The following is a 13,091-nucleotide window of genomic DNA, read 5'->3' as shown; positions in this document are numbered from 1 at the left end:
TAGCCGGATCTTGGAATCTGTGGGTTCAGACAAGCTTCTCTAGATGGGCTGCAACTTCAGCGATGAGGTCATGACTTTTCGACCGAGGCTTCAATTCTCTTCCTCGAAGTAAGGTGCTGGGAGCATCTTCTCGGAAAAACGATGGAGCGTGAGTCGTTCATCTTTGCCATGATATTGAACCAGGAAGAACGGAACCTGAAAAGTCTCACTTTAGGACCGTTGGTCCCTCTGTGATAGAAGCACGGGGAACATTCCAGTCTCAGCACAAATGATTCGTTTGACTTTTCCACTCCACCAGTTGGCACGTGGCGCCCCATTCCCGTCACGGTCCTGTCTCGGAGTGACAAATGGGTGCATTGATCTGAAGGGAGCTGACGTTTCAGAGGAATCGGCTAACGCTGACTGTCAAAACTCCCGCCCAGATTGTAATTGCGTCAGGGAAATACAAATCCTGGTTTCATCTGGTAGTTACACGTGGTGATATTCCTCTGTAGGATTTGCAGAATTCGTACCTAGATAGGATCTTGCCCGGAGGCTTTAATTCTCGGGAAAAGGGCCTGACAGGAAAATTTCAGGAGCCAGTTATGTCGGTGAAGAATCAAGTCCCATTGCTAGTGTGGGTTGAAACTCCGCCTAATAAGCGAGGTAGAAAGCGTATTAGCTCTCTCGTCGATTATCGGTTGTCGATTTGATTCATCACCAACTCGGTTTTGCTGGATGATGTCCCTTATACTCTAGTTGGCCAGTGTGCTTGCGCTTTGTCACATCTGGAAGAGCAACTAAAGGGTCTGAGCACATGTCCTCTTTGAATACGAAGCACAGGCCAGCGGTGAAACATTCCCTCGGATCCCATAGCTGTAATCTGATTTGGAAGCAAGCATTTCAATATTGTTGGAAGCTCCCACAACAGCGGTTGCAAATTCAATGATCCAAATCAAACTGTTGTCGGTGTTCCCAGGTGTATTTGTGTAAAAGTTTCCACCACAGAGAGGCGTGTGTTTTCGAGACGCAAGCTGTCCTTGGAGACTTAATGACCAAAGGAAATGAATTGCCACTAGTTGAATGTTCAAGATGGATCTGTTCCGAGTTCAAGCATTTTCAGAAGACAAAACACCAGCGGGTACGACGCACGATGGACGCCCCCAGCAGTACACTGACAAGTTCACCGCTTCAAACCGACAGAATTCAAATCAGTTGAGTGGTATGGTGAACGAGGTTCATGCATGTTGATTTGGCCAAGAGTGGAATCGAGACCGTGCACAAGCGCTTTCGTGTTTGTTGAATCCTATTGAGCAATTCCCCACCTCTTGAATCGTTGTGTGCTGTCACCTGTTCCACTTTAGCGAAAGATGGCGCCTTGAGAAGGTACTACTGAGGAAAAGAATTGACCCGTGCCAGGGTTATGAAGCAAGAAAATTCAGACTTGGCGGGTAAGACACGAAGATAGGATGCAACTAAGGAGTGACAGGCATTGACGAGCAAGAAAAATGCCTCGTGGCAGCCACAATGCTGGTTTGGGGAGGGGTTTTCGCACGTGCGACAGGGAAGGCGCTAGATCGTGGATGCCGACGAGTCATGTTTGGAACGACCGTGAGACCAGAGCAGGAAGCGAGGTGAAGAGGCGTGGACAGCAAGGTTGCCGTGTTGGATGCTGTGGGATGGGTGCAGGAATGGAATCCAAGACTGGAACCGGAAGTTAGCAGTGGTGTAGAAACAAGAGCGCTGTAGTTGGAAGATCGTATTCGTTTGCGGAGGATAGTTTCAACGAACCAGCAAAGACAATGAACTTGAGAAGGATCAAGATACGATGCCGACTTGCCGGTTACAATGGTATGACTCGATAGCATGGAGCGGGGTTGACAAAGTTGAAGCTGAGGTTGACCAACAGTCTTCAGCGTTGTTACCAGTAACAGACTAGTGGCTGGAGCAATGCTGGGTTTGAGGCTCTTCGAGTGATTGGTGATTCCGTAACAAAGCCCATCAAACGTCTTTTGCCTTTTGTCTCCTCTTTCTTGAGGAAAATGGGCTGACGGCGCAATGGGCGAATCGCCCACAATGGAAGAATGGAGAAATTTACACCGAGATGGAGTCCTTGCGGATTTGCCCGCTAGCGCCGAAAGCGGCACCTTGGCCAATGACAAGATGGGCTGAGTAGGGCTGCTAGTGTATGAAGAGGGTGGCTATTAGCATGACTAAAAGGACTTGAGAGCATGGAGAAGGGGAGAAGAACACTGACGCAGCAAAGCAAGGAACAGGGAACAAGAAAACACTCGTACCCAACATTTAGTATTACGGACAAGATTAGCCGTTGTACGACCACCGCACCGTTCGACAAGCACAAATGATTTATTTCTCCCATTTCATCTCCTCAGGCCCGGACCTTTTGGCTCGGTTGAACCTGATGCTTGTCGCCTGGAGATTTCAGTATGGCTGTGCACTCCCAAATTGCCACTTGCCAGTGTGACGTTGCACCTCATCAGGCTGCCGGCCCCCTCAGCACAGTTGGTGGTATCAGGCGCGGTGGATCCGGACAATTTCAGAAATTAAACATGCTTCCATTATGGGCCTGGAATGTTTCTCGAAGGCACCTGGAACAGCCACCCGGTTCCAGGGCTGGGGCAAGTTACCTGATAGAAAGGAAATGAGGCCCCGTTGATAATGTGTTTGATTAGGGGACAAATCACAGGTCAGCCGACAGGGAGGAGGTATACAGTACGGAGCAAGTTAGGTGAATGCCGAAACAGTCTCTAGCGCCCATCCATCCCCTGAAAATTGGCTCGACTTTAATTTTCCACGTGGCCTCCCTGTTGGTAGACTACGAGCTAGCCCCTTGGTCCTTGTCCCTCGCTCCCTTGCTCCTCAGTTGTCCACTACAATGTCGCTTCAGTTGTTAGCTGGCTGGCCGTCCGGGTTCGTCACTGGGGATGCTGTTTTTGGCCCCCCTTTTATTGCGGTCATTGGTTTGCGCAGAAAAGCCTCTTTCCTTTTAGTTCGTTTCAGGTCGAGCCTGACGAATCCGTGGATGTGGAAGTCTCCCCACTTGATTCGATATTATTTCTCTCTTCTTTCTGGTGTCTCCAGAACTCCAGGTTTCCGCCTGAACCAATTCGCCCCCAGGGCCCATACAATTCGTCACACCTTTGGGTCGTCCTTCGAAAGCCTTACGTCCCCCCTTTATTCTCGCACGCTCGGCACCGGAGAGTGGCCGCCAGCCTCTTCCTTGCCACTTCCTGCCCCTGCAGATACAACTCTTCGAGTCGGAGGAATTTCTGGAAAGCTTAGACATGCCCACTTGACATTTGTTTGAACGGCCATGCGCCAGGAAGAATCGAACACGAATATTCCATCATCTTGCCACATTGGTTCCCCAGCTCCCGTCGCCGAGTCCATTACATAGCACCACTCTTTCTCGTATCGGTATCGCATCTCTTTTTCCCTCCTGCTCGTTGCCCAGTGAACAACAACCCGAGTGCAGTTTGGTTTTTGTCTGTCCGGGGGCCTCGCTTCTCACGTCACTTGTCCGGACTTCCGAAACAAAAAAGGTTTCCGGCGCGCATGATTTGACATGGACAAAGTCTGCGAGTCGCGATGGTCCGGAGGATCCTGTTGCCTGTCTCTTGAAAAATGGCACGGATCCCACTAGTGAAGCCGAGTTATCAACGTATCACGATTTTTAGCCCCGCCAGCTCCAAAAGTCCCCAAACAGAGGGCTTTGCAGAAAACTGTGCCGGGCTCTAGTCGAGCATAGGAGAGTGGATCGGGGAGCCTATTGTGCAGGGCAATCCCAGCGAGAGCTAAGCATAATCGAATCGAGGATATGGACTAGCCCATGCTGATCAGGATCGTCTTTTTCTTTCGTCGAGTAATAAAAATGCAAAATGTCCACTCTCAGTCTTCTTTGATCAGTCTCTATTCGCAGCATGACCGGATCCTACTTGGTGCAATTCCGAAGACTCCACTGTCGAGGCAACAAAGTTGGAAATTTTTCTTTCTACGGAGACAGGTTCGCGAGCTGATCAGCATCAACTTTTGGTGGATCACGGATTCACCAAGACTGCAATGACCTTTAGTTGAACCGTTCTCACGGTCTCATGGTTAACTTCCATCGCCTGTTTCGGCCAGCTTTTAGGCCATTGCTTCATTATTGACGAATTTGCGGTTCCTGTAAATTCAATGTATGCACTGGTATGCCTGATTCTGTTCTGCTGAATCGGGAATTGGCTCTGGTGGCTCAACAACCATATCCGGACAGCCTAGTAATGCTGGCAACTCCGCGTTGGGCAAAGGTCACCTGTCCTACTTACTGGGCAATAGTTGAAGGGCTCCACAATCGGTCGACAGACCTCCCCATTGAAAAGTTGGAAATGCCAAACTCCCCCCACAACGCCCATATTGAGAATGGGTTATTTTTTTCCAAGGTAAGACTTTAGGTTACTATGGAGGTTCGGCGGCAAGATGAGTCCTGCCAGTGCTGTGCGTCTGGAACAGGGAAAATGCCAGCAGCTAATGCAAGCTTGAAGTGAACTAACTTCCAGGCGAGGCCCATATGCGTACAGGCTACAGGACAATATTCAGAGATACACTGGAGATCCAGTTGTAGATGCTTTCCTGCGCCGAGACTACGGGCATGGAAACAAAACCCCAAAGGAGCCGTTGTAACGAAGTGGAGTTGGGTGGTTGGTGCCAGGCTCTGGCATAATGGAGTTTGGATGGACTTTAGATACAGAGGGAAAGTCAGAGGTCGGTTGGGTGCAGCGACAGAGCAGGGTGCCCGCCCAGAGAGGACTGCCCACCCGCCTATTCTGTCACCTCTGCCCTGCGCCTGCGCCAGCCTCTACATCTGTCAGGCTCGTGGGCTGCTTGGACCATCGTTCGTTGGCACTGCACCTTTAACCACATGCTATCTTTCATCATCTCGATAATAATAATAACTGCATGGCCACCCATTTTTCTTCATGGATCTAATTGAAACGTCTTGCAGCCGTTGACCGTTGTCTTATCGCGATCAACCAATTCCCCCCCTCACGACCAAATCTGTGGCCTGTCCGCGCCTCGGCCCTCAATCCCTCATTACAATATTGGTCGTCATCATCCTTGCCACCTCAGATTTCATTTCTCTACGCTCTCATCCGCTACTCTCTGCCTTTACTGGGACGGGCTCATCTCATCGATCATCCACCGAAAACCCCCCTTTTTATCTGCTTCATAATTCTTACGATACCCCCCGTACCGCTTCTTGTTGCCGGAAGACCTCCCTTTGTACGAAACGGTCCGACGAGCAAATGATCCGCACAATCTAGCAATCTACCGACTTAACAAGTTCCCACATATCGCCCACTCGAGCGAAGTTTGAGACCGTAGCGGTGGAAGATCACTGCCATTTCAACCCTCCTCCAAGGCCTCCGGCTTTCTCGCCAAAGACTGCGCCTAACTCTATCTGCTTTGCCTGCTTGGTGAACCCTGTCAGCAACTCCTGGGCTTAAACGGCCAGTCGACTCGAGAGTGGCCGGAACGAATTCTTCTCGAATTTGCACCTTATACCCACTTTCTCACACCCCTGCCAGGGCCCGACAGACCAGGGTCCTGCTTCGCTGCGGCTTTGCGTTTTGCTCCACACCCTCGTGGTCTCGTGGGTGAGGCCATCCCGGCTCTTCGTGGGTTGTGGGTTGGCGCCCCGTTCGTGTTACTGCCACTGACTTGTCGACCGCCAGTCCTGATCCCTCTTGCGATGCCAGTCCTGTGCGGAACCCGTCCATAGTCCTGAGCATCTTTACCCGCGTGATTTCCAGTCTCCTCCATGCCCGAAGCAAAAGATGTGCCTGTTGACGACTCCATGACTTCGCCGGCTCACGACCTCCCTGCTGCTCAAGTTACCTTGTCCAATTCCAACCCATATCTGTCTTCTACTTCAAACTCACCTCGTCTGGAGTCTTCTCGTCCACCTCACCACCACCACACCAGTTCCACCAGTATCACTCAGAGTAAAAGCAGACGCTCCCTCGCATCCCTGGCAAGAGAAAAGACTTCCAACGCTTTTGCCAATTTAGCTGCTATCGGAACAACTTCTACGCCAAGTCTGCGCTCTGCTACATCATCAGGAAGTCTGTCTAAACAGTCTACATCTTCCGGTCCGGTGCGACCAAGTCTTCCTCGTTCGCCCACATCTCCCGAATTACAAACGGCGACGCAATTGCGAAGAGCCAGCGGAGTTCCGCTACCTCCTCAAGAGTCAAGAAATAGTACTACCGTCCCTCCAATGACGACCCAGGATCGGAACCATGGGAAAATGCACCAGACATCTTCCAAAATCTTGCGCATGACCGATGATGAACGGCCCTTTACCCGAGACTTCAAAGACTTGTTCTCTACCCTCATCACGAGTTTACCGCTCACGCCCCATCGAGTCCGGTTTTCGAGAGTGGAGGAGACCTTTCTCTCGGAAGAGGCCATCACCAATCTCGGCTCCCTGAAATTCTCTCAGTCGAATCGCATACCCGACCCCAAAAACCCTACACGATGGGTCGTCACAACCACGACAACTACATTCTCCATGGCCAAAGAAATGGCTCGTTCCGTTTGTCAAAGATTTGTAGACGCTCGGTTGATTGAGTCAGCCGAAAACAAAAATGCCACCACCTTTGTCACCAAAGGCGCCGTCTGGCAACTAACGCCCAAAGGTTTGGCAATTCTGCATCGATTTTGTAGCCGGAACGGAATCAATGCTCGTCATATCGAACCCCTTCTCAAGCGGAGTCAGATGCAAATGGTCTCCTTAGAACGAGACCCAACGACGGACAAGCTGGTTCAGGATCGACCCACGGTTGAGATCATCTTTCGCAGGTTTATGGGTTCCGAAGGACCGAATTTGAAGAGTTCCACGTCATTATCCGATTCAGACTCGGTGTCGGAATATGCCACCGGTCTTGTGGGTGTCAAGATGGCCAAAGAACGACGGGTATTGGACAAGACCGTCAACAATACCTTCACGGGCAAAGCGGCTTCTGACTGGTTACTGGACTGTTGCACCACCATCGATCGCCGAGAAACGTATGAGATGGCAGAGTTATTCGTCAAGTGGCAACTGATGGCCCCGGTTGTGGAGGACAGAGCTTACATTCGACTCAACCCGATGGCGACTTATTTCCAACCCACCAAACATGCAATCTACGCCATCACCGAAAGAGGCCAACGAGTATGCGGCTGGATAGCAAGACCACCGAGTGTCGACAGTGAAGATAGTCGCGATACAAAGGACAAGGCGGCCCGGCTCACCAGAGATTCCAATGTCAGCCGATTGAATGTGATTTTGCAGGATGCGGCTCTCAGATTACTGTTCAAAGAATTCTTGCGGCAATCGCTCTGCGAAGAGAATTTACAGTTTTATTTCGATGTTTCTGATTTCACAAAGACCTATCGCAACCTGGAGAAAGACGGGAAGCTCAACAGAACTGAAGCCATTCGGGAGACACTGGCTGCGGCCTACGGTGAATACCGCCCCAGCCCCCCCCTTCTTCCTCTAAATTCGAACTGCGCTAACGATGCCTAGGCCTTTACAATTCTTTTCTGGCTTCCGGAGCTCCTTCAGAACTCAACATCGACCACTCTCTGCGCAACCGTCTTGATAGCCGGATGATTAGAACCAATATCGATGACGAGTCGATGAAAGAAAGTCTCGAGGAAGTGGTGGAATTATTCGAACTCGCACAAGCCGCCGTTTTTAAGCTGATGGCCAGCGTAAGTCCACCCTCGACATAACTCGAAGAGAACACCTTGCCTGATCAACTCTTCAGGATTCGGTTCCCAAATTCCTTCGAGACCCAAGGAACGCAACAGTACTTCGGGACCATGAAATCGACTTGATCGGCTCGAATCGCGCAATGTCTCCTGCTCCTGACCGAACAGTCAGTCGATCTAACACGCGGACATGAGACACCTCTACAGATGACGATTATCCCACTCCCTCTTCTCGTCACTTTGGCTAAGGCCAAACTTGTCGATTCTCTCTACGAAATGCACATTTCAATGTCATGAATATACGAAAATCGGGGTCCACTCTGTGGACTTGGCGTACAACACTCACCATTTTCTCTGCTGCTATCCCAAGTCAGATGTTATTGACGGGGTTCGTCGGAAAGCCTTGCCACCGTACAATCTGCAAACTTGAATGGCTCTTATTGGTGGTGGTGTACTACCACATTTTCTGCATACTATGGTGTACAGGTTCTGCATAGCGTGGTCGCAATGGGGGGTTGAAATTCTTTATCAATCGGCATATCTAGTGGCGTGCTCTCCATTCTGCATTTGCATTTGCATTGGAAAGATACCCCTGTGGAGGAAGGCAAACACATTGTGGATTGGGGGAGAGCGCCAGACATGGGACTGGATGTTCATTCGGAAAGCGGAACGGATGCAAGTTGGATAGAGTATGAAGAGCCTGGAGGACAATGGGGCGGTGTGAATAGCTACATTGGGAAAACAAGAGGAGTGATGATATGATCTCGAAGATACTGCAGTGTCTGTCGTCTTTGCCACTCCCTTCGATGAAAAACCCTTTCTGTGAGACAGCGGTCAATTTGGCAGTGGTATGCGGGTCAATTCGATGCCTTCTTTGGGAGGAGAAAACGATGCTAGAAGAGTATGCTACGCCATGATAGGGCTCTCTCTATTCTGACCCCCTTTAATGCAAAGTCTGAAATCTCAGCTTCAAATTGTTAGAGTTGATGTGAAGCGAGATGATCGGGGGGATTATCGATGCCACGCTGACCAGGCATGGTCGCAGAGGCCAATAGGTCAGCTCTCATGGGCATGTAACATGAGTCGGCGCAGCGTATACGATTTCCTTGACAAAGCATCTCCGGCGACCCCGATAAGGTCGTCCTTGAGTCGTAGTGCATACATAAAAGGAGACGTAGTTGATTAGAATGTGAGGCTGAAAGGGGTCCCAGGCATGCGAAAAGTAGTATTCGAGTGGGCCCGGTTCCGGAAAAATAATAATCCTTTAGGTCATACCCCTGTCAAGTTTCCCCCGAAATGTCTTAACTTCGACTAGACAACGCGAACAATCCCCCCTGCGACATCGCTGACGGAGATGCCATAGAGAGGAGGAGGAGGAGGAGCAGACTCCCCCTATCTCTGCAACGGTGACGATAATGACTGCTCCTGACGCACTGCAGCTGCTTCGACTTTCCATCGCTGCCTCGAAGCCACCCGTGCTCACCAAAACCGCTGATCCACTGACAGCGGAGGCAAATCAAACCGACTCTTTCGTCGAAGCGACACACCTCTACTTTACTCATCCCACTCCGTTCTGCCTTCCTCTAGATACCACGACCCGATTCACGTCGACAAATCCGGACACTGTGCAAGTTGACCTGCGCAGTATATTTTTTGCCTGGCTGCAAAAAGATGTCACGGTTCCGGAATACATTGCCCTTGCGGCTGAGCTCGACAAACAACTCCCAGAAGGACAAAAAGTGCGCAATTTGATCTTCGTCGAGCGTTTAGATTTGATCACCTGGTTGGAGGGCGCATCGGAAGAGTCGGAATACATCAAACCTATTGAAGGCCCAGCCACGACGGGAGATGCTGCCAACCGAGCAGCGGATGTAGCTGGCGGCGCTGCCGTGCCTCCTGTTTCTGGCTCTGGTGTTGGCGTCACTCAAACTGCTGGTGGGAGACCCGTAAAGGTGATCGACGCAAGACTGCAAGCGATTTACAATGGCGAACGCAGAATAGGCGATCACAATTCCGTATTACGAGGCATCAAGCCAACGGTGGGCATACTTCGCTACGGCGACTTTTTCTCTGGCCGCTAATAGGAAGAAACAGGATTTTTCCCATGTGCGCAAGCATGCAGAAACCTTCTTGGGACGACGAAAAGGTGTTCCATCATCAACGAGACCGGGACAGCCTTCCAAAACCGCTCAGCTTGCAGCTCGACCCGCGGCCAATTCATCCAAACCTCTTGCACCAGCCGTCTCTTCCAAACGTTCAGATCCTATTATTCTTCTCTCTCCTTCAGCATCATCACTTCTCCGAATGTCGAATATCAAGACTTTTCTCGACACTGGCCTTTTCGTTCCTCCCGATCACCCTACATTATCGACCCAGACGACAGCAAATCTTCTCCACATCACGCGCACACTGCCATCTCTAAGTGAGAAACCGTATCGATTTATCCTCGTCGATTCTCCGGAACAATTCAAGCCGGACTATTGGTCCCGAGTCGTTGCCGTGTTCACCACAGGTCAGATCTGGCAGTTCAGAGGATACAAATGGAGAGAACCTCAGGAATTGTTCGGCCACGTCCTAGGAATTTATATCGGTGAGAAAGGTCTTCCGATCCCTACCGAGGTCAAGGGGTGGGGAAGCAGTGTTAAGACTTTTGCGGTTGAGAGGTGGGACGAGAGAGCTCATGGCGCTGCAGTTGATCAAGAGGCAAGGGCAGCTAGGAGGTGGAGGGATAGAGAGACAGTGGAAGAGGTCTGGAGGTCAATTGAGGCTTACATGAGAGGTCGTGGCGAATGGAGACGGTGAAATAGGATTTGGTTGATTTCGGTTTTTGTGAGCGTCCTCCGCCAGGGTCAGATCAAGGTGCCGCAAACGGTATCACGTGGCTGATATCAGACTTCAATCGTCCGACTTCGATATCCATTCAGGCTTGCATGATTCGAATTGAAGCACCATTGCGGCATGGCACCAAATCCGAACCAGCGAAACACCTCGCACGAGAAAAGCCGTCTTGGGATTGATTCAAGACCCTCCCAGGAATCAAGAGCATGGCATTCGCAACGGCATGAAAGTTCGGACACTCTGTTATGATCATCTCGACTGCATATGTGGACAGCCAAATAGCCGCGGCGTACTATGCGTAATATGCCGATGATGACATACACAGAGCTACAAAGTTCTGCGGAATAACCACAGCGATCTGGCTGACTTTTATACTTATGCTATCGTAAGCACGCCTCTGGCCGATGTCGCATTGCCCATTTCAATGCATCCGAACATGTACTCGCGCAACCGGTATGCAGCAGATGGTGTATATTGTGGAATCCCTGGCGCGGCGAAGGGAGTGTTGGTTAGTTTGCCACCACCACCACGCCACATTTACACGAAGAGTCAAACTCAGGCTCAGGCTTAGACTTAGACTCAATATTTAGGACCACCTTTAGACGTATATTTACCTATCCTGTACCCAAGACCTCGATGAATGTCAACCCGCACTCCGCATGAATGGTCCCATATACGCCGGCACCACCGTACACGCTGGTTTGATGCATCGAGGTGCCCTCGGTCGACGGTGCATACAGGAACAAATACGGGACGAGAAAGCACTGCTTTGGCGCCGTCTGGAACCCTTGTATCCTGCCCCACGTCATGTTCTAGATCGTTAATAGCCTGCCATTGGTCAGGAATGACATGTCGAAGCTGCCATGTGCGATGATCACATTCTACGTCGTATTGATGGCGCGTGGGCACGGATCTTGCGAGGACCCCGGTGAGCAGTTACCGCCATTCAAGCCGAAGCTGTGGAAGATCGGATTTGCCACGCAGCGCAGCGTGTAGTCGGTAAGGGGATCGGACGTGAACCGCTCGCTTCACATCGGTTCGGTTGAAGTTGTTGTTTGGTCCCGGCGCGTTGAAGAGGCCAAGTACGTTCCATGGCCATGGACAGGGTGTTCTGCTAGGTGCCAGGGGTTGAAGCATGCGTAGCATGGGTTGATGCAATAAACAATGGCAATGGCGTGTGTGTGTGGGTGGAGACATGCAGATAGGGCGTCTGTGAGGGGACGTGCCTTCATGAGAACATTGTAATCATTTATAGCAGGGTTGTTGATTTGGATCCCTTTGGCATTGAAGTATGTCGAATCATTCTTCGTCGAGAGTCGCGTCCACCGATATACAGGATGCACATGCCCGCATAACACTCGCCTGTAGAGTATATTTCCTACTATATATGTCGAAGGCGTCGATAAATCGGGTCTGGAAATCCTGGAACTGCGCTACAACGTCTTCTTCATTGCGCACGCCAGAGGGCTGGAGGAATATCCGACTCCAGCTGGCTGGTCGATCCACGCCATGCGTATCGGGTTTTGTCCTGGATATGACGTCAGGAGCTGGTGTGTACGTGTCTGGTTGCCAGGGAAAGGGACCATTATCTTGGGGACGCCATCAAATGCTGGGCGGTCTGGTCTGGCCATTCGGCCGTGTGGTGATCTCGTTGCTTGCGGCTGGGTTGGAAGATGGAAAAACCAAAAGTACAGGCTGCCATTGCCTGATGCGGGTGTTTGAGAGTAAGCGGGCATATGATTCGCCAACAGAAAATGAAACATCAAGGACTGTGCCATCATCGACGGAGAGAACGCTGGAGCTAATGGGAGGTATTGTATTCGGGATCCGAGCTCACCTTGGTTTTTGGGTGGGAGGTCTTGAGGGACTGGGTTAATGGCGGGCAAGGACGGTGGAGTAGTCACGAGGAGGTAAAAGATAGAAATGGACATGTACATAGTTTCTTGAGAGATGGCGTAATAGAGAGCATAGGAACTTCTAGTGGAACAATCACCAGAATTTGGGTCTCACGTAGCCGATCCCAACCTTGGCGCCGGCTTCGCGAGGCTCGATGATCGCAGATCCCATGACATCAGCGAGAAATTGTACAGCAATATTGAATCGCCAGAGTGGAAGAGCGAAGATCAAGGATGCAGTTCCTTAAGAAAACGCGAGAGAAGCAGGTTGAGAAGAGAAGTAACTCTCCTGACGTAGTCAGTAATCGGTCGTCTCCCTTTTACAACCGAATGGGGAAGGCAGCGCGATCCAATGAAAATCGCTGCCCACAAGGCCACGAGGCTGAAACAGGGTCAGAGCACCCTTTTCAATTCCAGAGCACTCAACAACAATCAATGTTGTCGAACAAGGTCTCATTGAACGGCTGAATAGTAGCAAGTGCCCCTTTATTGAAAAAGGAGTTATCACCCCTATGCAGGATTTAGGGGTAGGAATAGGAGAAGAGGTCAACCAAGCGTGTATTTATACCAGCAACCTGGCAGGACCGGTTGTGAGGTAGACAGAGAATTCAATACATCTCAAGT

The 13,091-nt window shown here is 50.7% G+C and overlaps 2 protein-coding genes across 2 annotated transcripts; both read left to right on the top strand.

Moving 5' to 3' along the window:
- Positions 1-5,797: 5,797 nt before the first annotated feature.
- Positions 5,798-7,928, top strand: Z518_08211 (uncharacterized protein; the record flags this gene model as incomplete). The annotated part of the gene is made up of 3 exons (XM_013413954.1): positions 5,798-7,484; positions 7,547-7,734; positions 7,791-7,928. The coding sequence occupies 3 exons, from the start codon at positions 5,798-5,800 to the stop codon at positions 7,926-7,928; spliced, it is 2,013 nt and encodes a 670-aa protein (XP_013269408.1).
- Positions 7,929-9,149: 1,221 nt separating this feature from the next.
- Z518_08210 (uncharacterized protein) lies at positions 9,150-10,536 on the top strand (the record flags this gene model as incomplete). Its single annotated transcript, XM_013413953.1, has 2 exons — positions 9,150-9,773; positions 9,829-10,536. 2 exons carry the CDS (start codon positions 9,150-9,152, stop codon positions 10,534-10,536), a joined length of 1,332 nt encoding a protein of 443 aa, XP_013269407.1.
- Between the last annotated feature and the right edge of the window lie 2,555 nt (positions 10,537-13,091).

This window comes from Rhinocladiella mackenziei (genome assembly GCF_000835555.1).
Source record: "Rhinocladiella mackenziei CBS 650.93 unplaced genomic scaffold supercont1.6, whole genome shotgun sequence".
Taxonomy (NCBI): domain Eukaryota; kingdom Fungi; phylum Ascomycota; class Eurotiomycetes; order Chaetothyriales; family Herpotrichiellaceae; genus Rhinocladiella; species Rhinocladiella mackenziei.
The sequence above is the reverse complement of the archived record's forward strand: the minus strand, read 5'-3'. Positions and strand labels throughout refer to the sequence as shown.